At 43.5% G+C, this 25925-nt stretch overlaps 1 protein-coding gene across 5 annotated transcripts; it reads right to left on the bottom strand.

The window, feature by feature from the left end:
- Positions 1-51: 51 nt before the first annotated feature.
- CDV3 (CDV3 homolog) lies at positions 52-24044 on the bottom strand. Of its 5 annotated transcripts, none has more exons than XM_039381563.1 (6): positions 23638-24044; positions 21154-21233; positions 18805-18944; positions 17768-17930; positions 16597-16646; positions 3849-7634 (listed from the first exon to the last, which is right to left on the bottom strand). In XM_039381563.1, exons 1-6 carry the CDS (start codon positions 23869-23871, stop codon positions 7447-7449), a joined length of 855 nt encoding a protein of 284 aa, XP_039237497.1. In that variant the 5' UTR covers positions 23872-24044; the 3' UTR covers positions 3849-7446. The 5 variants fall into 5 exon arrangements, with proteins under 5 accessions (XP_027604371.1, XP_039237497.1, XP_027604372.1 ...); XM_027748568.2 differs by lacking the exon at positions 3849-7634 and adding an exon at positions 14533-16214 and having other exon boundaries at positions 23638-24030; XM_027748570.2 differs by lacking the exons at positions 3849-7634; positions 16597-16646 and adding an exon at positions 52-2733 and having other exon boundaries at positions 23638-24026.
- Between the last annotated feature and the right edge of the window lie 1881 nt (positions 24045-25925).

Raw genomic sequence — 25925 nt, 5'->3', positions numbered from 1 at the left:
GTATGTCACACAGAGATGAACACAACAAAAGCAAGACAAACTTGGGAGGTATAAATTCAGTTGGTGCTGTTAAGATAAATTTATTTTCTTCAGCTTTCTTCACAGGAAACATCACGAAAGTGCTTTACAGAGTTTCATACCATTACTCTAACATGGGACAAAAGGACAACAACAGGTGTGTGCACTGCACAGTTAGAAGTTGTCATATGCAGAAGCCATGATAGGTAAACCAGGGTAAAAAAAATCTACTGACAAAAAATAGATATATATAGTTCAGGTTTTGAACTTAATTTATGACTATAAACTTAATCGTATAAATATACAGGCACCATTAGGTTCCTGTGTTAACTGTGGGGTCCGCACAGGGCTTCTCAGAAAGATCATATTGTACTCGGCTGAAACAGTTTCTGCTGTGCTCCATGGGCTCCCAGCCAAACCATTTTCCCAGCCAGGCAGTATCATTCTTTTGCACTACAATAAGCACTCAAATGGCTTTATCTTCATTTCTTCTTGTGAAGTCTGGTGGTGAGACATTCTGGTACATTGCTGAAAGCAAATTCAGTTCTTTTTTTTTTTTTTTTTCCCCACTTACAGATGTCCTATTACTATACTTCCCTCAGTCATCTCATCATTAAAAAAAAAATTAAAATGCTTTAGGCTAGACCGTGCTGTCCAGGTAAGACAGTTTTGTTTAAGCTAGCACGTTACCAGTCATGCAACCCTACTCCTTTCCACAGCTGAGCTGTGCTGTACTGTGAGCAGTGCTACTGCCTTCATTTTGCTGTATTCAGTGGGAATGGGGCTCCCATGTAGCCTCTGAGGCTCTAGGTTTCAATTCTTCAAGGAGATTGCGTTTACTTGCTAGGCAATTTTGCAATGTTTGTGATACTACAACCCTGACAGAAGAAATGCAGCAGGATAGAGACACAGGAGTTCTTGCCTGCTGCTTTCTAAATAAGTGGTGAATAATTCAGGCACCTAAGAAATCCTTGGCATGGTAATAATGTAGATGAACAGAAGGAGGGAATACCCTAGGGTGAAGAGAGGTCAAATCAGATTTTTGATGGGTTTTGAGTTGCAGGGAAAAAATGAGCAGAACCAATTACCTAGAAAACACTGTTGTGCCAGTCTGCCTTTTACCTCATTCCCAGAATAAAGACACAGTGCATGGTCGAAGAATTTGTCAGTCCTGAAGGTTACTGGGTGGTTAGTAATTAACACAATACGGAATTACAGTGGCAAGACGGGCCTTTGGTGAGTGTAGCAGCAGAGATGAGTCTCTTAGAGGTGTGGGAGAGGGTACAAAGTACTACATTCTAACAACTATCAGATTCATCAGCTCTATTTTCCCCCCGCACTTCCTCAAAAAATAAAAAAACCCTCAGCACCTATTTGCCAACTTAATAAACCCCCAGCAGCCACAGCTGGTTTTTGACAGAATACTAGTAACTGCTGTAATAGAACACCTACAAACACAGTTATTTGGATGCAAAATCCAAGGTACATTCTCCTCAACCAGTACTGAAAAGCAGCTGTTCTCTAGGATATGGTTCTCTGATATTGAGACACTGGCAGGCTATGCACATAAACAGGCTTGAGTCTGCCCTGACAACACCTCCTTTGTATCTATAAATGTAACATGACTGGTAAATGCAGTCAGTGCTTAGAGATTGAACACTACTTACAGCTGCATGTTCTCTAAAGCACAAGGTGAGAATAAAGATGTGAAACAAACCACAACGACTAAGCCTGCCCTCCAGTGTTGCTTCATCTCAAATATTGTAACCTAGTTTCAATGTCCAGTTGAATACTACAGCAGGTATATTAGATTAAGAATGGCTGAGCCCAGCTGGTTGCTGGCCAGAGCCCAAGTAATACATCTGCTTCATCTCTGCCACAAGGAGGAGAATAGCCCAGAAATTAAAAACAAGTTTGCTACGGGCCTTGTTCCCTTGCACTTGATAGCTATTCAACCTAGACTTCAAGTGACATGATCTCAAATAAAGGTTTAATGAAACCGACTTCATGACAAATAACTCCATTGAAGTTAAGCTCTGGGAGACCAGATTTGTATATGTTTTACCTCTTTCTCAATACATTTTTTTCTCTTGTATCAGCCTGTTTTTATGATTTGAATAATTTTGCTATGGTTGTACATACTCTGAAAGAGATACAGAATAAGTGATTTGTTTTAATTTAAAAAAGGAAGCTTATGACAACATCTTAACTAACAGTTTTCTGTAGACAAGTCATTTGAAATAAAGCAAACTGTTACAACTCAATGACTTCATTGCTGTAACTGAGCTAGAAAGAAAATTCAATACAGAAGACAGGAGATAGGAAAAGCAACAGAAAAGGTCAGATTGAGTAAAAATTAGTAAGAGCTCGCCATGCTAATCACTGGCGAGAAGTGATTATGTACACAAAACTGAAGATTTCAGTACATCAGATGGCAAAAGCCAATCCCCATAGAAGTTATTAGGTTGATGGTGATTGCCAGGATACTCTAACTAACTCTGTAAACTTGGCAATTAAGGGGCAAGTGAATGTCAACAGAACATAAACCCAAGGCAATGAATACTGGAAAGGTTTAAAACCACTCATACATGCTCTGGTGGACTCTGAGTTAGCTGTGATCTTTCAGGGGGACGATCTAGGCATCACCATGGACAGCTTGATGAAGACATCTGCTCAATGTGTAGTTGCAGTCAAGAAAGCGAGTAAGATGTTAGGCTGTATTAAAAACAGAACAATATGGAAAAATATTACAGCATCTATTTGTCTTAGAGGTCCTCAATGAATATTTGCTCTTTCATCAGGAACTTAAAAAAAAAGTGGCATATTAGAAAAATACAGGGAGTAAAAAGGTGAGAGAATGGTAGAAGCAGCTCTTTGTAGCTGGGAAGACAGTAAGACCAAGGTAGTTTATTTAAGAAGGGAATAGATGATAAACATCTTAAAAGTAATTCTCCTTCCCACTGTATAACAAGATATCACCTCAAAGTCATTTTAAGCTGCCTACCAATATGTTGACCTGAATATAATGCGTTACCACCATAATTATTCAAAAAAGCCCCTGTGTTATTCTTCAGTGCTTATTATTCAGCTAGTTACGCATTTCCTCTGAAGCAACTGCTATAGTTTGTTGAAATTTGACAGTAATAAATTCTGACAGAGAATTGTCACAGCTGATGCACATTAACAACTGACTTAGAGGTACTGCAAAGATAAAAATATCAGTAGGAGAAGAGAGCTGCTGGGCCTCATCTCTGTCCCGGACCCACCAGAGCTCTAATTTTTCTGCATGCAGGCCACCATCGTGTTCTCTGCTTCTATTTGAGGGCCCACTGTAAAAGCTGAGCAATGAACCTTGAAATCACCAGCAACAGCAGACAAGGGCACATTCATAAGTTACTTCATGTTCCTTCAGCTGCAGTTAACTGATAAACCAGGAGATAATAGTAAATAGGGTAATCTCCTCTTCTTTATCTGTATTCCTTCCTCTCTTACCTGTCCCTCTGCTTACCCCTCTCAGCTCTCTTTTCTGATCATTTCTTTCCTTTATCTGTTTCACAGAAACCCTCCATGGGCAAGTATTTCCCTTTGGTTCATTCCCTTCACCTTCTTCCTCCACTGTCTGCCTTACTACCAGATTTTACAAGTTTTGAAGTTTATTCTCTCTCCTATATTTCCATTGTACCTGCATGCCACTTCAACTTAGATATGTGAAAGAATAAAGAGCAGGACATGGGAAGGGGAAGAAAACTACATTTCTATGACAAAATACCACTTAGGAATGAACATCTCTGATTCACATGATTTGAACAAACTTTAAAACAGCCACATTATAAGAGATGGCTATCAACTGTGAGCAGGATTTTATTTCAGTCATGGAGTTTACAAAATATAGCAATATTGACTTCAGTATGTTCCACATAAAAACAAAGAGCCTCATATTAATATGCCATTTGGGTTGCACAGATAATTGAAGAGATGAAATACCAGACAGAGTACTCAGCCTGAACTGTCCCCTTACCCATACATACTAAAATAAGTCTAATTACATTATATTTAAATAGGATGTATATTACATTCTATAGAAATAAGCCTTTGCCAAAGAAGTATTAAAATACTATAATGAAAGCTAATATAAAGATCTTTTAATAAAGATTTTTAGTCCTCCGTAGAACCTTTCATCAGCCCCAGCCCTTGACAAACAGCTTTGGCCTCACAACACCCCTGTGAGGTAGGTTGTTGGGTTTTTTTGGTACAGCTGGGGAAACTGAGGCAAGGTGAAAAATTACTTGAACATAGCAGCTCAGTAGAAAAACAAGGCCAAATCCCACTCTCTTGGTCCCAGGTTTCCCATGCTCTTCCTACAAAACAGCTTGTTTCTCTTCAGTGCACACAGTTGTTTTAGATGATACTTTCCATTCCAATATTCCAGACGAGCTACTTTTTCTTGTGATTCATTAATACTGTGATACATTTTTAATATTTGCATTCTGGCTAAGAAGAACTTTACTGAACACTGAACTTCATTAACCTTGCTGTATAAACATATATTCTAAGCAACTGAACATAAACCCGTGATATACGTACCATTTAGAAGATGCTGTTTGAAACAATATCTCAGCTTTTTATCATGCAGAAGTGAAAACTAATTTTCTTAAATACACAAGTTATTTCCTAATAAGATTGTTGGACTATCTTGGAATTTGTCCTTTCTCGGTTCTCTCTTTAGACAACAGATCAGACAGCTTTGTACCAATGCAAAATTCTACCTTCTCTCTGGACAGCTTTTCCCAGTTCTTTTCTTTGAAAGGAAGAAATAAAACAGGATGCCTTCCCCAAGTACTGAAATTTAAACATTTTTGCTGATTTAAAGTCAGATGGATCTGTCACTTGTGAAATCAGTGCCTACCCACACAGCACTTCTCCTATCCAACATCTTACACTCCACTCCCTACCTCAGGTTATACATTTAATACTATCATTTAGAAAACAGCCTTCCTAATCCCTCTCTTCTTATACCGCCTGTGTTTTATTTGCATCATTACTACTCTCCCTAATTTACTAATTTTTTAATCTTCCTTCCTGCTCTATTTCACTTCAAAGACATGGTAGAACTACACTTGGTGCTTCAGAAGCCAAACTTTAGATACGTGATAGTTATGACTTAGACCCCTCAGTTCTGTTTTCTGCTGTCATTTCTTCTTCCATCTGCTAGAGCTTATAGGCTCTCATATTAGCCTCAATACAGACAAGCTGTCTCTTTAACTTTTTCTGAAGACATCTGCAAGTATATGTCAGATTTCCTCTCCTTTGTACACATCTAATTCACATATCTTAAGTTTAAATAAGCATGTTATTATTTTCTTATACTCTCAAATAAAACCCTCTATTTACCATTAAAACCAATTTGTGATTTAAAAGCTGAAAACAGGGAGAGACAATTTGGGAACTAAGTTATAGTCAGGCAAAAAAGCCTGGATTGTGGTTGTTAATAAAGATTTCGAAGTATTCAAAGTGGTTTTGGTAAAATTTAGTTTCTTGGGCCTCAGAAACAAATTGATCATATGAAATGAGGTATCCATTTCTCTGGCCATGTCAATATTGGAGTAATATTACTACCTTGTAAATAAGCAACCTTTAAAGCATATGAAGCCCTGTTAGTCTAATAATCTGCTCCATTTTAGTTAGGGTATTTGACAGAAAGCCACAAGTAAATTTAAAACTGCTTAACCAGGCAGAAATTAGATTTTCTTATCTAGAAATTAGAAAGACAAGAAGCTACTATTGCAAAATCTCAGATAAGTGAACTCCAAAATGTGCAGCCCAATCAAATTTATATTGTTTACCTGAGCTGAACAGTACAGGTGTCTCAGCCATGGTGTGGTGCATTTCCAAGAGCTGACAGAGGCAGTCAAGCACCAAATCTCCAGTCCCTGGGGTGTCAGGCCTCTAACACAGTTTGTATCCTTACAAATTCACCTATTTGTGAGAGGTGCTGTGGCCATGACTGGTAAAGCTACAAATACAAAACTGAAGTAACAGGAGACAGTTACTTTTGGTTGTCAGTTCCTCTTCATTTGTGAATAAGATTAAACCCGGCACAGCTAAACCAGGACAGGTGAGGTGGGGCAAAACTAATCCTCTCCTACATTTATCATCAGCTCAAGTAAATAGAGATGCCAGATTCCTAGAGCAGGCATTTGGGAAGTCCAACTGTATTAAAATTATCTATTTTTTGGCATTTTAACATCCTTAAATCCAAACTGTATCACTGAGAACCACAAATCCAAATTGTTCCTTTCCCAGTAAGCACTGGACATTTAAATATTTCACTAGCAAGTTGGTAACTTTATGGCTGTACTTTTATTTTAAGCCAGAGGAAGTAAAATGGAACCTTTAAACTGGAAGTTAACAAGTAACCTATAATGAAAGCATGCCACAGGCTAGGGAGTTCCTGAAGCAGCACAGAACTGCATTTTACTGACTGGCATCAAGAATCTCATTTCTACAACTGACAACCCTTCATTTGTGGAATGAGCCTTCAACCAGCATTTTGGAGGAATGAAAAGGGCATTCTTAGCATGCCTCGAATGAATGCAACAACAAACCAGATAAAGTTGGACTTCAGAATCTCAGAAGTGTACCAAGCTTCCACAGAAGACTGACTTTCAAAATTTCAGGCATGCAGAACAATTACTTGGTATAAGGAAGATACTGACAACTGGCATTTTGATAGTTGCTGGCAGCGATAATTAACACAAGGAACACTTCAAAACAGTTTAACATTCTGTACTATGGAAATCTGCTACGTTTCTGTTTTTTTTTCTTTGTTAACTCCAGAAAGAAACTGGAATGATATGTTTGAGAGAAATCTCCAAAATAGTTAGTTATCAGTTTAGTTATCAGTACCTGATGGACTCTAGTGACAGCAACCATCCAGAGGCTGGGTTTTTTTCCCCAGTCTTTAATTTAGCGGAGGTACTTCCAAGTGAAAAGCAAATCAAAGCTTCAGTCATATTCAATTCACAATCTCAGACCAGACCTACATGGTGATGGAGTAAGAAGACACTGTGACAAGTAGCAAACTAAACTTCTATGTATAAATAAAAGTCGTATTAATATGCACTGCTATAAGCTCTGAAACAGAGCCCACCTGACCATAAGGCTGACTGCCCACTCCATGGCCTGTCCCTTAAGAGATCCAAATGCTCTGCCTTTCCTCACCTACTGTATGGTCATGATGTCAAACTAAAACGTAAAGACTCATTAGACTCCAGAATCCATGTATATTTTCATTTTATTTGATTTGAGACTTTTACAGGGTTTTCTTGAACTGCCAGAATTCATGCCCAAAAACCTCAAATAAAGGTGTCCTGGCTGCAGGAAGGGGGCGGAGCTTAGAGCTGGGTGGGCTATTCTGTACCACCCACATCACCATTGGGGGGCATGGCTTTGGGGGGAGAAAAGGTGAGCGCACCCCAAAGCGGCACCATTTTGTTCCCCCTCCTCCTCGGAGAAGTTGTGGTAGTACTGTGGACTCCAGTGACCAGCGCTGAAGACTTTGTCCCTCTGCCACCCGTCCCTTCCCATTCCTTGGTCAATGCAGCCAGGACACAGCTCTGAAAAAAAAGTTGCGGTGAGCTGAGTGGTGTAGTGTGGGAATGGAGTGATGGCGAGCCCAAGCCCAGCCCAGCTGAGCCGAACCAAGGCTGCTGACCACAGCCGAGCCCAGCGGTCCAGAAAAGCAGGTGGCACAACGCGGATGATCCAGCTTTTGGGGGGTTTGTCCGCCACTATTTTTCATTTTCTTGGGGATGGGGAATGCTCGCCACAGTCAACGCCTCACATCCTTTGTCTCAGGAGGGCCATGTGGCACTGGCTAAGGAGAGTGTCAACCACCTTGTCTTTGTCCCAGGAATAACTGTGTGTCACTGCAGGGCCACAGGAATGTCCACCATCTTGTTTTTGTCTCAGTGGCCACATACAATTCAGTTGAGGTGGTGAACACCTTTTGTGTGTAAAGCACCTTCTCTTTTGCATACTTTTGTCATTAATGTTGTTGTTACTGGGTGTTTCTTATTCCATTGCTGTTTGCTTTCAGTAAATTGTTATCTCAACCCACAGTCTCTGCCTTTGTCCCTCTCTCACTGGAGGGAGACAGGGAAGGGGAGGGGTGGAAGTACATTAAACTCAAAGTCATTGGGCAGGAAGCCAAACCTTCAGCTGAGGACTTAGGAGATAAGAAGAGTGGCTTATTTGGAGTTTAATTCCCAGCTAGTATTAAACCACCACATTTAATTGATGCCCAACATAAGGCACAAGAGGGCTGAGATAACAATGGATCTGCCGAAACAATTGGGTTGGAAACAATCTTGATCTAAGCATTTGTGTATTAGGTACAGAACTCCCTGGTTACCGTGTTGCTTGGTCTGTTCATGTGGGTGTGGTACCTAACCCTGCATATACCTCAGGGTATGAACTGTGTGTTCCTTAAAATGTTCTTTTTCAAAGCAGAGAGAGATCAGGATTGCTTTGTTGATGTCCTGTGTGGTATCAGTCTATGGTATTATAACATCAAGGGCAATGGGGGTCATGTGGGGGTAAAACAGTGTTGTTCACCTGTCCTGGTTTTGGCCGCTACCTCTGGGGATTCATTAATTGTACCCAGCCTGTGGGGGGAACAGGGGAGGATGATTTTCCCCAGCCTTTTACCTCCTTTTCCTCCTTCAGGCCTACTACAACAGCTTTTGAGAATTTTGAATTCTCATTTCACTTGGATATTAAAGAAAGCATGTTCTTGTTGCTGTGTCTGCTATGTCTCCTTAATACGTCTACAACACGTTTAGAGTCAGTGTGATCTACACCGTGTTTAGAGTCAGGACAGAAATTTCTAGGATGTTGCCCAGGGACCTGCCATGGGGGTGGATAGTCACGAGTGGCATGGAATGTGGGAGAAAATGGGCCAGCTTTGAAGGAGTATTCTGCTCCAATGGTTTGGAAGTTCACCCCTGAATAACGACAGGACCCTGAAAAGGTGGCAGAATATTTGAAAGAAAAATGCTCTGTCAGTTTCAGAGAGGTGAGAAGTTATGCAAGGTGCTGGGCCCAGGCTACTATTTACCAGGCACTGCTTGTTACTAGACAGCACTCTCAGAGGAAGAGGAGGAAAGCAGACCAGGAAGCACTGTGGCCACTCAAACTGCAGCTGAACCGGAGGAAAAACCTGTGCCAGTGGCAGTCACCCCTTATACAGAAGAAGAAATCCAAGACCAAATCAGTCTGTGTAGTGAGCGATGAAGAGGAAGCAGGACCCCCACAACCAGAGGAAGAGACAGGGCCAGAGATAATCACCCAATCCCCATCCCTGGGTGAGCTGTGAGATAGGCAAAAAGATTACAGTCCGCAGTCAGGTGAGCCCTTGGTGACCTGGCTGCTCCAATGCTGGGATATTGTGGCCAATGGTGTGACACTAAATGGTAATGAAACCAAACAAGTAGGATCCCTTTCCTGAGACGCAGGCATTGACCAAGGGATTGGGAAAAGACCAGAAAATCTCAGCCTCTGCAGGCTCTCTGCATGAGGGAAAAGTATCTTGCAGGTATGATCTTTTAGTGCACCAAGACCTGCAGACCACCACGGAGCAATTAGCAGTGCTGGAGGCAATCTATAAGGATTCAAATGAGCAATCTCCCATAAATCCAAATGACATCCAGTGCACCCAAATCACGTGGCAGGAGTTCCTATGGAGCATGCCATCGTGATATGCCAACTCATTGTCAGTGATGTCATGGACGGAAGGAGAATAAAGAGTGGACAATTTGGTTACCAAACTCCAGCTATATGAAGAAAGTATCTCCTACCCAATATAGGCCTGTGTCTCATCCATGGAAAGACTGTCCAAGGACTTCCAGCAATTTAAAGAGGAAATGTCCCATGTCCTGCCAGTACACACCAGAGTCTCTGTTATTAGGAGCAGGCACCTCCCTGATCGAGAGAGAGGGTATGCATAAGGTAACCTGTGGTTTTACCTGCATGACCACACAGAAGACATGAGGAAGAGGGATGGAAAATCCACCTCTGCTCTAACAGCATGGGTACGTGAGTTGAAAGAAAGAACAACCTCAGAAAGAATAGAAGGGATGATGTTATGTCCAATCTTCTTGAAGTCATATTTACAAGAAGTGAACAATGAGTACCATGACCAGGACTAGAGTGGCCCTACCTCCAGTGGAGAAAAGGGACAATCGAATCTATTGGACTGTGTGGACCCGATGGCCTGGCACATCAGACCCACAAGAATATAAGGCTTTAGTTGACACCAGCACACAATGTACCCTGATGCCATCAAGATATGTAGGGACAGAATCCACCTATATTTCTGGGGTGACGGAGGATCCCAAGATCTGACTGTATTGGAGGTTACAGTGAGCCTGACTGGGAATAAATGGCAAAAACACCCCGTTGTGATGAGAGGCCTTGCGCATCCTTGGCATAGATTACCTCAGGAGAGGGTATTTCAAGGACCCAAAAGGGCTTTTGGGATAGCTGCTATGAAGACAGAGGAAATTAGACAGCTGAATACCTTGCCTGGCCTCTCAGAGAACCCTTCTCCTGTGGGATTGCCGAGGGTTGAAGAACAACAGGTACCGATGCACCACAAGAGTGCATCGTCAGCAGTGTTGCATGAACCGACACCTTGCATGGAAAGACTGAAAGCGGGAACCCTGCCCCTCACATCAGCCGCGGGGACACGCTGACCCCATGCTTATAAGGTGGCTGTACGACTGCGGAGATTCCCCCGAATTCTGGTGAGCCGGGGCTGCACTGCACTAAGGCGGGAAACCCTGCAACACACATACAGCTGGCACGTGCTACGGGCACGCACACACACACACACACTCACTGCCTGGCACATGCTGTGGACACACACACCATGGATGCACATGAGCTGTGCCCCAGCACTGCGACCAGCCTGGCTGGACCCAGGATGCACTGCAGGACCAACATATGCTGCGAGAACTCCACTCATGCTGCAGAGACAAAAGACCAGAGAACGACCTGACGGAGATCTTCTCCCCTCATCAACAAGGATGAGATCCAGTGTTTAGTTCATGATGGTGATAACACTCTTTTCTGTGCTTCTAATAATTATTCTTACCTTTTCCCACTTTTATTTTTCCTTCTTTCTCTCTCTGCCTCTTTGATAGTTTAAATAAAGTTGAATTATTGTTTTGGATACCAACATTTGACCTCGTTTTTATCTTAATCTCACTTTTGGGTATATTCGATCTTAAATTCCTTCCCACATGTATGGACAGAGGCACACTTCACCTCTCTGTATCTAAGGTTGGAACATCCATATTCATAAGATGATTTGTGGAGAGCCAGGGAGTGGTCAGCAAGACTCACTCACCCTTTAAGAGTCCTCTCTGGCCAGTGCTTAAGTCCAATGGAGAGTGGAGACTGACAGTGGACTCTCAAGGCCTGAACGAAGTCACACCACCACTAAGTGCTGCTGTGCTGGACATGCTGGAACTTCAGTTCGAACTGGAGTCCAAAGCAGCAAAGTGGTGCAACCACTGACATTGATAATGTGTTCTTCTCCATTCCTTTGGCAGCAGAATGCAGGCCAAGTTTACCTTCACCTAGAAAAGTGTCCAGTACACTTGGGACCGACTGGCCCAAGGGTGGAAATACAGCCCCGTTATTTGCCACGGACTGATCCACACTGCACCGGAAAAGGGTGAGGCTCCAGAACACTTGCTGTGCTGTACATCAGTGACATCATCATATGGGGGAACATAGCAGGGAAAGTTTTTGAGGAATGGGAGGAGATAATCCAAATCCTCCTGCAGGCTGGTTTTACCATAAAACAAAGTATGGTCAAGGGACCTGCCCAGCAAATTCAGTTTTTAGGAGTAAAATGGCAAGATGGACGTTGCCAGATTCCAATGGACACGGTCAACAAAATAGCAGCTACGTCCCCACTGACCAGCAAGAAGGAAACACAGGCTTTCTTAGAGGCTGTGGGTTTTTGGAAAATGCATATACCACTGTACAATCAGATTGTGAGCCCTCTCTACCTTGTGACACAGAAGAAGAACCATTTCAAGTGGGGTCCTGAAAACCAGTCTTTTGAAGAGATCAAATGAGACTGCTCATACAGTAGCCCTTGGACCAATCAGATCAGGACAGGATGTAAAAACATGTGCTGTACACCGCGGCTGGGGAGAATGGTCCTTCCTGGAGTCTCTGGCAAAAAGTACCCAGGGAGACTTAAGGACAGTCCCTGGAGTTAGGGATACAAAGGATCCCAGGCCTGCTACACCCCAACTGAAAAAGAGATACTGGCAGCTTATGAAGGGGGTTGAGCTGTTTCAGAAGTGCCACAGTTCCTCCTGGCACCCTGACTGCCAGTGCTGGGCATTCAAAAGGAAAGTCCCTTTCACACATCACGCCACTGATGCTATGTGAAGTAAGTAGACTGCGCTGATCACACAGCAAGTTTGAACAGAAAACCCTAATCTCTCAGGAACTTGGAAATCATCACAAACTGGCCTGAAGGTGAAAATTTCAGACTATCATCAGACAAGGAGGAGGAGAAGGCGACACGTGTTGAGGAGGCCCCACCATATAATCAGTTACCTGAAAATGAAAGGCAGCACGTTCTCTTCACTGAGGGTTCCTGCCGCATTGTGGGGACAAACCAAAAAATGAAAAGCAGCCGTATGGAGTCCTATGTGGCAAATTGCAGAAGTCATTGAGGGACACGGTGGATCAAGTCAGATGGCAGAGCTGAAAGCTGTCCAGCTGGCTTTAGGTATCGCTGAATGAGCTATGGCCAACACTCTACCTCTACATTGACCCATGGATGACAGCAAATGCTCTTGGGGGCTGGCTGGATCAATGGAAAAAGACCAACTGGCAGCACAGAGGGAAACTCATCTGGGCTGCTGAATTGTGGCAAGACATTGCTGCTGGGGTAGGGAAGTTGGCTGTAAAAGTACATCATGCAGACGCACACGTACCCAAGAGCCGAGCTACTGAAGAGCATCACAATGGACAGGCGGATCGAGCTGCCAGGATTAAAGTATCTCAGGTAGATCTGAACTGGCAACATAAGGGTGAATTATTTCTGGCTTGGTGGGCCCCTGAGGGTCATTATGGAAGAGATGCAACATACAGATAAGCTCATAATTGAGCGGTGGACTTAACCATGGAAACTACCTCCCAGGTTATTCGTTACTGTGAAACATGTGCTGCAATAAAGCAGGCCAAGCAGGTAAACCCCTTGTGGTATGGGAGACGATGGTCAAGATATAAATATGGGGAGGCCTGGCACATTGATTACATCACATTGCTGCAAACCCGCCAAGGCAAGTGCTATGTGCTGACAATGGTGGAAACAACCACTGGATGGCTGGAGACGTACCGGTGCCTCATGCCACCACTCGTAACACCATCCTGTGCCTTGAAAAGCAAGCAAGTCCTGTAGCAACACAGCACCCCAGAGTGAACTGAGTCAGACAACAGGACTCATTTCAAAACCAGCCTCACAGACCCCTGGGCTAGAGAGTACAGAACTGAGTGGATGTATCATATTCCCTATCATGCACCAGCTTCTGGGAAAACTGAATGTACAATGGACTGTTTGAAAGCAATGGGTGGTGAGAACTTCAAACATCGGGATTTATACGTAGCAAAGGCCACCTGGTTAGTTAACTCTGCCAATCCAGCTGACTCCGCCCAATCAGAACCCTTACCTACCACAGAAGGAGATAAAGTCCCCATGGTGCATATGAGAAGTTAGGGAAGACAGTTTGGACTAGTCCTGCCTCAAGCAAAGGCAAACCCATCTGCAGGACTGTTTTTGCCCAAGAGCCTGGATGCACTTAGTGGGTAACACAGAGGAACAGGGAAACACTAGGCGCACCTCAATGGGATTTGATTTTTGGGTGAGAACAGTCTGTAATGTTGAACTGTGTATGTAATATTGGTTGCTGAATGACACTACCACCATGTGTCATAACTACCATGAGTGTGGACTGCTCCAGTTACACCAGTTGTGAGCTCCTGATGCAGCTTGCAACCCACTGACAGCACACCAGCTCTCCTGCTGTGGAAGACATCCAGGATGGACAGAGCCCACAGACATGGACTAAATGAATTCAACAGATGTCTTGGGGGACAGCCATTTACTAATGAAATGATACCTGTGCTTGTGTATAGTTATGTGTGTATATATATATATATACACACACACACATGCACACATATACACACTTGAAAGGTCTAAGATTTGGGCATGACATAGATACTTTAGAATAAGGGGTGCATAATGTCCTGGTTGCAGAGACAGGGCAGAGCTTAGAGCCATGCGGGCATGGCAATGTTGCTATTCAATACCACTCACAGCTGGGAGGTATTAAACCACCACAAGGTGGTACAATGGATAGTCTCATCTACCCTACACAGGAAACTCAAACTCAATTCAGATGCACTGGTGACCTCACTCTCTTTAGATCATCAGGAAAAGTGTTTTAAGACTTCACATTTCTACCCCATCAAGAGATATGTCCATTTACCATGAATTCCACAGAAATTGTGACAACAGTTTGGCTGGCAACAATGGTTTTTCAAGGAAGATACGTAGCTCAGAGTCCAAGGTATCAGTCTTTCAGCGGGGTTTTGTTTCCAAATGAAGTCTCCAACTTTAAGAATAGTCTCTTGAGCCCTCTCTTTAATAGCAGCTTCTAGCAGAAGTTTTAGAGACAGTGAACTCTGCAAGGGCAAGGCCAGTTTTAGTCCGTGCACAAAAAAACCAGGTGAAACCCCAGCCCCACTGAAGTCAACAGCAAAATCCACAATGGCCTCAGAAAAGTAGTTTTAAAGCAAGTCAGCAGTTAGTCAAAGGGAACCCAACTAGGTGATTCCTGCACTATCCTCATTTTCTGCACATACATAGTACTCCCACACACGTAAGCAAACTTTGTTTTGTTCCCTTGTTTTTCTTGCCATTGGCAACTCCTGGGGTCTTGAGTCTATTTTTTGGCATTTACTCTGAAAAATCTCAACACTGGAGCACACCACTATTGTACTTCATTTTGCTTCTGGTTTAAGAATTCAGAGAAGAGAAAAACAGTTACAGCAGAACACTTTTGGTACTTGACAGGTTTGGTTCATCAAAACAGAATTACAGGCAACGTCCTATATTCTTAGTGTATCAGTGCCATTTTGCCTTCTTCCACTGAATTAAGTAACTTAAGGAAGTCAATGCCTTCCATTATTACTAAACTTTCTGATTGTGAATAAACACCATTTATGAATCATACTTAGAGGATTTCTGCCTCAAAGAACCTGCATGCTTCACAGAAGTAGCCAAACAAATCAGGCTTACCAGCTTTAGTTATCCCTCTGCGTACTAAGTTATTTCGGTTACCAAGTAATCATCACTCTTCAACAAATAATTATTTTTGACAGAAGACAGTTTTTATGTAGTATCGCTACTGCCATGTATCTCATTTTAAAGGACAAATTCTGAAGCCTGTAGTTGGAGTCCAGATACTTCTGTGTCAAATCAAAAACTCTCAATGCTTTAGGGTGAGAAAGATAAACTTCATGACAAAAACCAAAATAAACCCTATTTCACTACAACATCTTATCATTGTTTAAATATACTGCAAATTGATACCAGAAACAGAGCAGGCTTTTTTTTTTGTGGATAATAGAAAAAAAAAAAATGCTTAAACAGACAACTGTGAAAATGGCTAATGCAAACAGACCATTCAAACCCATCATTCCTCAAATCTGATACTGAATGAGTTTTAATTTGTTTTGCAGTTACTTCTGTACAGCTGTCTAAAAAGGTAAACAAACTACAGCTCTGTTATACTTGGATAGTATGAGTGGTATGGTATGCTCCAGAAGTCTCTAGTAGGCTATGGCTACACATGACAGGATTCCTCAGAAGGGGAACAAACAGGTTTGTCATTAAGGTCACTTAAATCTTTGTTATAGCAAATTGGAACCAAATGGCTGACTTCTGCAGGATTTCTGACAGGAATCCAGTAGAGCTGGTTTCAAGTTTCAGATGGCCACTAAAACAGCTGTAACCTTCTCTTCCAGAAGTTGTGATCCACATGGTGTCCACAATGAGTGCAGCAAGTCTGAGGTAGTCAACCTTTACGAAGGCTCAGTATCTGAACATAAAAAGATTTTGAAATGACCACTGGCTGTAGGTATCTTTCTGAGCAATTAAAGAACACTGATGACTCTTGTTCAATCATTTACATTAATTTGCCCCATATCCAATGGAGAAGTTGCAATATATTATGCTTCCATAGTGCAGGAGAACCAATCACTTACGTCAAAGTAGTCTGCACTCGCTGCAGTAGATCCAGCAGAAATAAGGTGGCATGTTCATCATAGCTGTTAGCTGTAGTTTAGTTACCTTAGTAGAAGGGTTACCAAAAATGCATTCCTTAATTGTAATGTGTGTGCAGCTCTACTGATCCCCAAGCACAGCATACTGGTTGTCTAGCTGAAGTTTAAGTGCCTGGTTTTTTGACACCTCATCCCTACCTCTAGTTTTGTATTTTACTACTTCAAAGCTCTTCTCCATTTCTTTATCCCTAAGGGAAAATAAATGTAATCAGTAAATATCTTATCACTAGCTTGTGAATTGTGAATTTCTAGACTATTTCCACCCCATCCCAACAAAAACATTATAAACATAAAACAAACACTAAGGTCTTAAGTTCAACAGAATAGCCAAACATTCCCAAGCAAATCTTATCTCCAAAATACATAAATATCTATCCATTGTACCACCCAGTACGATTCAGATTATAAATGTCAATATTAACATTCTCAAAAGTAAATTTAAGTGCAATTATGAAAAATAGGTTCTAGAAAGCAGAAGCCAATTTCCAGAATGTTCATTCAGAATTTCACCTTGACTCAATTTGTACCATTCAAACCCCAAAGCACCAATGACAGCATGTTTCATTTGCCAAGCACACAAAGCCACACCAAAAAAAAAACCCCAGAGCTTCTGCCAAGCTGTATTAAACAGTAACATAGCAAGCAGGGAGAGAAAAAAATCCCATCAAACTACAACAACAACAAAAAGGAAAAAAAAAATCATCAACAAAAAGCTCCCAAAAATCCCAAGTGAATTAAGTATTGGCCTAGCTATCTCTTCTATTGACAATGAGGTTATGGTGAAATCAGGATTGAAAAGCCAGGTGAGACTCAAGTCTTCAGCACCACATAAATACAAAACACTTCCGTAAAACGGGGAGCTCGTCACTGTTAACCACAGCTCAGACAGCAAGTGTATGGATTTGTATTTGTATCAAACCCCATTCTTCCACTTCAGCTACCTTCACAACTCTAAAGCGAAGGCAGTATGCTCAAGACTTCCTACATGCCTGTTGAAGGTAGTAACAGAGAGCTTCCCTCCCCACGGCTAGTGTCTCAGGGAACCAGATGCTGTCAAGTGCATAAATATTTTGCTTCAGGGAAATCCTTCAGTCATCAAAGATAACATAACTGGCAGTCTTGTTTGGCTGTCTTACTGAGCTAGGTCCTATGAAAATTATTTAATGGGAATAGAGTCAGAAAATATAGTTAACACCTCTTAGTAACTTCTTTCTCTGTGGAAAGATTCAGGCTTAAGCCCTACACAAAATAGGAACTTAGAGAAAGCAGTTAACTCATGTCTCTTGGGGCATTAATGGAATGTACTTACTTTCGACTGTCTACAAGCTTGGCGGTGGACTGCAGTGATGGGAACTGCGTATCACTATAGATTTCTGGTGGTCCTTGCTGTGCTCTCCGTGGCCTGCCACCCTCCCGGGCACCGGGCGGCCTGTATACACCACCAGTCTGAACTGGTTCTGGAGCTTCTGTAACTAGTTACAAGGACTAGAGTTACACAAGCGAAAAGGTTTACATTCATAGCTGAAGAAAAAAAACAACAAACAAACAAAACAACCAACACACAAACCGAACTCCACAAATCTTTTAAGTACGTTTTTGCACCTTTTAGAGCTTTGGAAGCGAATATTTTAGACGAAGTAGGAAATCAGCTATCATCTAATTCGATCTATACTCAGTGGTCAAATCAAAACATGACTAATTAGCTTTACCTCCTTGCCTGTACAAACAAGGAAGAACAAAGTAGACTATTTTTCAGTAATTTCTCAGCGAAAGAGAATATTCTGAACTCAGATCACGACTTGGTAGTTTACGTCCACTGATGCTAATAAATTGTATTTAATAAAAAAACTAAAGTCCTACCCTAGTTAAAGAATCAATTTTGCAATGTCATGTTCTCCATATCCTAGAACTAATTTGAAAAGCGTGCTACTAACCATGGAAGCCTATTCAAGAACTGCCACGTTAGACATCAGATATTGGCTGAACAACCACAGAAGTGTTAAAGCAGTATTTTTAGATCAACAGAAATGCTTCCCACAGATATTTTGCAGATTGGATAGTAGATGGATCTCCTGAAAAGACAGAATGCTTCCCCCCACCCCCTTGAAGTCAGAAATAAAAAATACTTCCCCTTGTGTTTTAAAGTAGCGGGCAGACACTTTAAATTCAATTCAGTTCCTCAGATGCCCTCACAGGAAAATCTCCTTGTTTACTAGCATGCCAAACAAGCCACTAGTATGTTAATGGATGCCTGAACAAAACTGTTCCTTGAGCTTTACCCAGGGAGCAGCTTAATTCAACCTGATGCACTTCCAATTGGAAAAAACAACTCTGAGTTAAATTTACCAATTGGTTCAATGACAGGTGCTGGTGCAGGAGCTGACTTGTTCCAAGGACCAGATGATCTATCTACACCACCACCACCAGTCTCTTCCCAATTGTCACCAGGTTCTTCTCTTTTTTCACTTTCGTCATCTTCCTTTTCACTATAAAAAAAGAAATGATCATTAGTACCTTACAAGCAGAGGTTTAAGACTTGCCAGAGATTACAGAATCCCCATAAACAAGACTTCATGGCTGCTGTACTGAAAGGACTAGCTTAAACCAGACTACATTAGTCCCATAATCACTGAACTAGTAATTCCATCTGAACAATTTTTGGCACACTGCTACATAACTTGGCAACTGAGAAGAAAAAAAAAGTACTTGAGAAGCAAAACTTACAAAAAAAGACAAATTCAACTTGAACTAAGTGATCAAAGAAACTGGTATCTTATTTTGAGCTTAAAGGCTTTTTCCTTACTAAGACATTTGAAAGGGTTGAGAAGACAAAGCAGGAAAGGTCTCAAAGTCCAGTTTCCACAAAATGCTTTAGTCAAGACGAAGAAATAGTGGAGCATTCGTGAAAAAAAGCAAGTCCTGAGCTCACATTCCCTATAGGCACAACCACGTGAGAAACACACTCATATTACCCATACACACATATTCTACAATCAAACTCAGATTTTTTTTTTCTGAAAGCAGGCAATCAAAAAAACCCACAAGAGAGTAAAATATGTCATTTTTTAAAGATAAATCCTATGCAAAAGCTTGACTGTATTTTATTTAGACTATTATATTTTGCACAGAAATAGTCAAGAGACCCAAAATAACTTCCTGGTCAAAGCTACTACAGAAAGCTGTGTAGCAGAATGTGACAGATGTGGAGGGTGAGGCTGTTGAAAAAAAATCCAGACACTGATCTCAACAGCAGCAAAGTGTCAATTCAGAAGTTTGTAATACACCAAATCCTACTAATCATGATCTGTGTAAACTTTCTGTGTAAATAACAATCAGAGAACAGCAAAATATGCCTGTAATTTCTGAAAACTAAGTGGCCTTTTACTGTTCATCCAAACACATTAACAATCATAGTAAGGTGATCCAAGGGCCTAAACCATCACTGCCGCATTTTAAACGAGAGTCAGAAGCAGATGCCTACAGACTAACTACAACAGAGCCAGTACAAGTAACACCCCACCCCGTCAGATACTCTGTATCTTATTTTCAGCAAAGAGATCTCCAGAGACGGATAATTTATAACCTCTAGTGGTTTTTTCTTCCATTTACTTCTCCACTCTTCCCTTCAATCTACGAGTGGTTACAAAGTCCTGTGGCAGAAACTTCCATGTGCCTGAAAATCTGCCACAGCATCAAAAGCATTCCAAATGCCAGCCTTTGTCTGGAAAATCAAGGTACTGGCTTTCCAGTCAAACAGCACCAGTAGTCAGTAAAGCCGCAGCCCACTGGTTACTTGTCTATTCAGACGTGATTATCCACCGTGACAATTCAATGGCATGGACAGCTTGTGGGCCAAATTCATGCAAATGGCCTAAAAGGACCAGTTAACTGAAAGGGGTAGGGGGAATTATGTGATCCAAAAAAGTAAATAATTCAAAGAGTATGTCAGACCTGCTCACACAGTGGAGAAAACATCTACTGCATCGGTTATGATGATTTTAGGACAACGTTATTTTGATCATCATCAATACCTGGACATGGTACCTAATTGCCAGCATTATCTGGCATTCTCAGGCTACGACTGAGGTCATAAAAACCCATTTTCTGACCCAATGAAAAGTTTTTCTTAACCAGGACAGACTTAAGTAGACCTACTTTGGACCAGACAACAGGAAAAGTCTAATGAAAAAGCAAACAAGAAATCATGGATGAGACTCAGAAATGCAGTCCTGTGGGATCTTATCATGGGACACTAGCTTTAGCAACTGTATTTTTGTTTTACTGAAATAAAGACGCAATGGTTCAGGAATTTGCTCCCAAACTGAGGATCCTGAACAGATGGAGTCAGATACTGCTACAGCAGCCAAATGATTCAGTGGGAATTACTACCCTGCACTCCTCTGAGAAATTCTTTACTATCTTTATGGAGGGGAACGTTAAGCATTTGTAATAAAAATCTAAGTCCCAACTAAAACAGACAGACCTAGAGTATGAATGGAAATTTAGAAAATAAAGAGTATACTGGCAGAGACCAGTCAAACCTAAGTTACCCAGGAGCAAAATTCTATACTATCAGAAATGTACCAAACTTCCTTTAACTGGACTCCATGGAAGCAGTTCTGAAGAAAAAAATCCATTCTTTTTAAACATACGTAATGATTATACTGGAGAAAAAAAATAAGGAAAAAGTAGTACCTTATTTGCATGGATTGAACTCTAAGACCACTATAATCAATTTCTTCCTTTTGCTCAAACTCCTTCCAATCATCCTCTTCCTGTAAGAAGAGAAAAATTAAGTTGTAACTTTCTTTACAACAAAAGTAGAAAAGGAGAATGTAACTAAGATAATGCAAAGAAAACTGAGGGTAAAGGTGCAGTTCTAAGAGAAACCAAACTGTGACCACCAGTGGCAAGAGGGTAAAGGATTGTATGCCCTCCTCCCCTAACGTACTGTCACCAGGGGCACACCTGTGAGCTGACTTTAACTGACTACAACAGCTAAGAAATGCCCCAGCAAAGAAGTCGTCCGAGTGAAAGAAAACCACATCATCTCAGTAAACATCCATGAGGAAGTCAAGGGACAACACAAAGCATGGAACAGGACTGTGCAGTCATGACCAGGGAAACACAAGGCAAGCCCTCTCTGTTACTAACAGTAAGCTTTTGTGACAGCTTGAAGGCACACGAAGCTTTAGATTTACTTTTCCATCATCTATTTCATGAGCAAAACAGTAAAGAACATCTGGAATGGCTTTCCGTGGATTTATGACAGAGATTAATATTGATACATTTAGTTTTTTCACATTCACAGCCATGTTTACAGTCTTGTTTTCTTAGAAACGTTTTTGTAACAGTCAAAAGGTCAGCTTCAAAACCACAGCAAGCTTAGTACCCAAAAACATGTATCTTTCAAGAGCTTCACTACAGAGTTTTAAAACAGGAGTTTGATTACATGTTTGGGGAAAGAGGGACTCACCTAAGTGGAGTTAATTTTGTCCTACTGTGTCATTAGCAGATTCTGGGATTATTAAGGTAGGCCAGAAATGGACCAGAACAGATAAGCAGTCCTCACAATGTTCCCAGTCACAGCTTTAAGACACACACAGCCTAATTAATAGTTTACATAATTCTTACACACTACATGAAATGCAGTTATACTACTTTAAATAGGAAGACCTTGAGAACAAGGTCTGACAAAGGTACAGTCCCCTTTCCACTGAACAGCTGGGAATAAAGCTTCTTCTAGAGCCCTGTGCTAGGACCTTCTACATTGTCAATCTCCAGCAGAAAAACTCTGACCTGCTTTAGAGTAACAGACGTAGGAAATGACCCCATGTAACTGCACCATCTGCTGAAGATTCAGTCTTTTGGAAGAGCATGAATCTACAGCTCTAAAACCTTTTAGATTTCTTATATCCCCATCTCCATGGAAACATCACAGTTTCCAAGCTAACATACCTTTCACATTCAGTGATTTTTATTTCTAATCCAAGTACAAGCTTCGGTCAAAGCCACATACTATTTTACCAGCAATTGAGTAAAACAGCAGCTGAAAGATTACCGCTGACCTTGATCTACTCAGAAAGCTACTGCACTTGTTGAGTTCTCAGTTAAATATCAGGAAACAGTAGAGTATTTCTTAAGATTTGTTTTGAAACATGCAGCATTAGACCTCTTATAACTGCTTCTGGTTTCAGTATTCAATCTAGCACAAGAAAATATCCTCAAATCATTGATCCCCTACGTAACAATGAAGGAAGCAAAGTATCTGACTTCCAAAAACCCTTTCACAAGCCATCTTTTTATATTCAGAGAGTGTACAATAATATCACAGGGACAGATGAAGATTTAGTTTGCAGCAGCAAAACAGAGAAGAGATCCTTAGATTACTACTTGTTAAAGCCCCCAAAGGAAAACAACATCAAGAGGCAAAAAAAACCAAAGCAGAAATAAAAGGTTGAAGTAATTTCTTAGGTTCTATTTGTCCTGTCTAAAGCAGAAAGATACATTAGAAAGCTACTGCATATGTCAGGCTCCCCAGTTTAAACATCATTACGAAACAGCAGAGTATTTCTTAAAATTCATTTTGAAATATACAGCACTAGAGATCCTATAACTGCTTCTGGTTTCAGTTACATTAGTTCGGTGCTGATGCTGGGGCCAGGGGAGAGAAGGGCGGAGGAAGAAACAGAGGCACTAACTCAACTACGGGCACTTAAGCTTCTCCTGCATTCTCATCGTTGCACTGTAATACGGTAGCAAAAAAAAAAAAAAAAAAAAATTACTGGCAGTAAAACCCTTCCTGGCAGCGAGGCACAGAGCGGACTCCGGGGAAATCTTATCGCCAAGGTCCACAGGCCACGCTGCACAGCCCCAGGTGGCCCAGGGCTGGCACCTGCCGCAAACTCCCGGTTCCGGCCGCAACACCCGGAAACCCGGGAGGGACCGCAGGGCGGGAAGGGGCCCCGCTCTCCCGCCTCCCACCAGGCCAGGACTCGCGGCGAGGGGCTCCCGCGACCCTCCCACCAGCAGCAGGAGCAGCGGCCGTCCGGACGGCCCCGGGTGGGGCTGGGCTGGGGCTCGGGCTCCCCGCCAGGCCCCGCACGGCCCCGGGCGCCGCATGGCCGGGCGGCGGCGGCGCCCCCTGCCGGCAGGAACCCGCGGCCTCCCCGCCCGCACCTTGCTCGCCGCCTTGGCCGAGGAGCCGCCGGCGGCGCTGGAGGCGGCGGTGGCCCCAGAGCCGCCGCCCTCAGCAGGGCGGGGGGTCCCCGCGGCCGCGCCCGCGGCGTTGGAGGCGGCGTTGGAAGCGCTGGAGGCGGCGGCGGCGGCGCTGCGGCTGCTCTTCTCCTTCCGCTTCTTCTTGTCCCGCTTGGCGAAGAAGTCGTCCAGGCTCCGCTCCTCGGTCTCGGCCATGGCGGAGCCGGGCGGGGGCAGGAGAGGCGGCGGCGGCCCGGGCGGACAGGCGAGCTGCGCTCCCGCTGCTGGGCGAGCGCGCCCGCCCGGCGGCGGCTGCGGCGGCTGCGGAGGCTCCTGCCCGGCCCGCCCGGCGGGTCGCGCGCCCCACGCCTGACACGGCCCGGGGGGAGCAGAGGGGCTGAGGGGAGGCGGGGCGGAGCCGCGCCCCTGCGCGCGCATGCGCTGCCGCGCGCCGGCCAATGAGCGCCGCCGGCCCCTCGGGGGCGTCTCCAAAAACGGGGCGAAAGGCGCTGACGTTGTGGCGCGTGAGGCCCGCGCGCGGCGGGCGCGGGGAGGGCGGTGGCGGCGCGGCCGCGGATTGGCCGAGTTGGGCGGGGCGGGGCGGGGCGGCGCGTGCGCACCAAGGGCCCGGCTGGCTCGCGCGGACACCTCGCACTACCGCCCCTCCCCGTCTGGGCAGGGATCGGCTCCATGGGGGTGTGACAGGTTGTCCACGAAACTGCAGTGTGACAGCCCCCCGTGCTTGCCAGGAGGGCCCAGTCGTATCCTGGGGCGCATCGGAAAGAGCGTGGCCAGCAGGTCGAGGGACCCTCTACTCAGCCCTAGTGAGGCCACATCTGGAATAGTGTGCCCGGTTCTGGACAAGGAGCTACTGGAGAGGGTCCATCGAAGGGACACAAAGATTATTGAGGGAGCGGAGCATCTCTCTTATGAGGAGAGGCTGCGGGAGGTGGGCCTGTTTAGTCTGGAGAAGAGAAGACTGAAAGGGGGTCTCATCAATGCATATAAATATCACAGAGGCAGGTGCCAAGGCGGTGGTGCCACACTGTTCAGTGGTGCCCAGAGACAGGACGAGGAGTAGTGACAATAAACTAAAACATAAGAAGTTGCACCTCAACATGAGGAAGAACTTCTTTACCTTGGGGGTGGCAGAGCACCGAAACAGGCTGTCCCAGGAGGTCATGGAGTCTCCCTCTCGAGACATTCCAAACCCACCTGGATGTGTTCCGTGTCACCTGCTCGAGGTGACCCTGTCTTGGCGGGGGGATTGGACTACGTTATCTCCAGAGGTCCCTTCCAACCCTAACCATTCTGTGATCGAGATCGGCTGCAGCTCCTGGGGAACCCCTTGGCTGCTTCCTGCATTGGGCTGTGCCGTGAAAGAGGGACATTCACCTTGGACTCAGAGTGTGGCAGGAGTCACTTCTGAGGAGACTGAGAGAGCTGCTGGAGCGGCCCCAGCCCTCAGCCAGTCCTGCCGGCTCCGGGCACTGCTCGGCCTGCCCGGCTCCCACCCATGACGCGAGGTGATGTTCACTCCCAGCCTAGACTGCAGTGACAAAGGCGCTGCCTCCTGCACCCCAGCAAGGGCCATGAGCTTACACTGCCATTGTAAAGGATGTAAGGAAGTAATTTAGCTTTCATCTTGGAGATGGTGTGGTTAAGTGAGTAAGCCTTGAAACACCACTTTGTCTAGGATGTCCGGATGTCTTGGCGTCAGCTTCCTAACTGCTTTCCTGACTCACATTGAAGCCTAGGGAATATCTACTGGAAAACTGACTTCACAGTGGATGTCTGCAGATTGTCACCTCTCCCTTTGGGTACTGTAGTGACCTTTAACTCTGGAAAAAACCATGGGTATTTAAAAAGTTCACTGTAGCTTCAAAACGCGTTGTCAGAAGTTTTGAGGCAGGACATTTGGAAAAACAGCCTCAGACTGTCATGAGTCATAAATAATGCCATGAAACACTGTTTCTGATTACTTACTTTGTTGGTCAGCCATCAAAAGGAGATAGAAGTTCCTGCTGGTAAAGTGTAAACCCAAATGAGAATTACCTATCAAATATGTATTGGTTTGTATTACAATTATATAAAAATAAGCATGTTTGTACTCTTGAGTTATTTGATACAATTTTGTGCTTTGTGATATTTTCTTTTGAAATCGTTACATATATGTGTATATATTAACATAGAAATGAAAAGTTTTTCCAAACTTTGGAGAGTGACAGTCTCAGTTTCTGTCCATGAAAGTACTGTTATTTAGTGGTTTT

The sequence above is a fragment of the Pipra filicauda genome, unplaced genomic scaffold (assembly GCF_003945595.2).
Source record: "Pipra filicauda isolate LSUMZ 115617 unplaced genomic scaffold, ASM394559v2 scaffold231_size1239837_pilon, whole genome shotgun sequence".
Taxonomy (NCBI): domain Eukaryota; kingdom Metazoa; phylum Chordata; class Aves; order Passeriformes; family Pipridae; genus Pipra; species Pipra filicauda.
This window is presented reverse-complemented; position numbering and strand designations above follow the sequence as displayed.

What these genes read in the sequence shown, in the direction of transcription:
- CDV3 (XM_039381563.1), bottom strand. Translation starts at nt 23,871, where the DNA reads ATGGCCGAGACCGAGGAGCGGAGCCTGGACGACTTCTTCGCCAAGCGG. An exon ending in ACCTGTCATTGAACCAATTG is followed by an intron (nt 17,931 to 18,804) that starts GTAAATTTAACT and finishes CCTTGTAACTAG; the next exon opens with TTACAGAAGCTCCAGAACCA. An exon ending in AGTAAAATACAAAACTAGAG is followed by an intron (nt 7,635 to 16,596) that starts GTAGGGATGAGG and finishes CTTTTTTTTCAG; the next exon opens with AGCTGTGTCCTGGCTGCATT.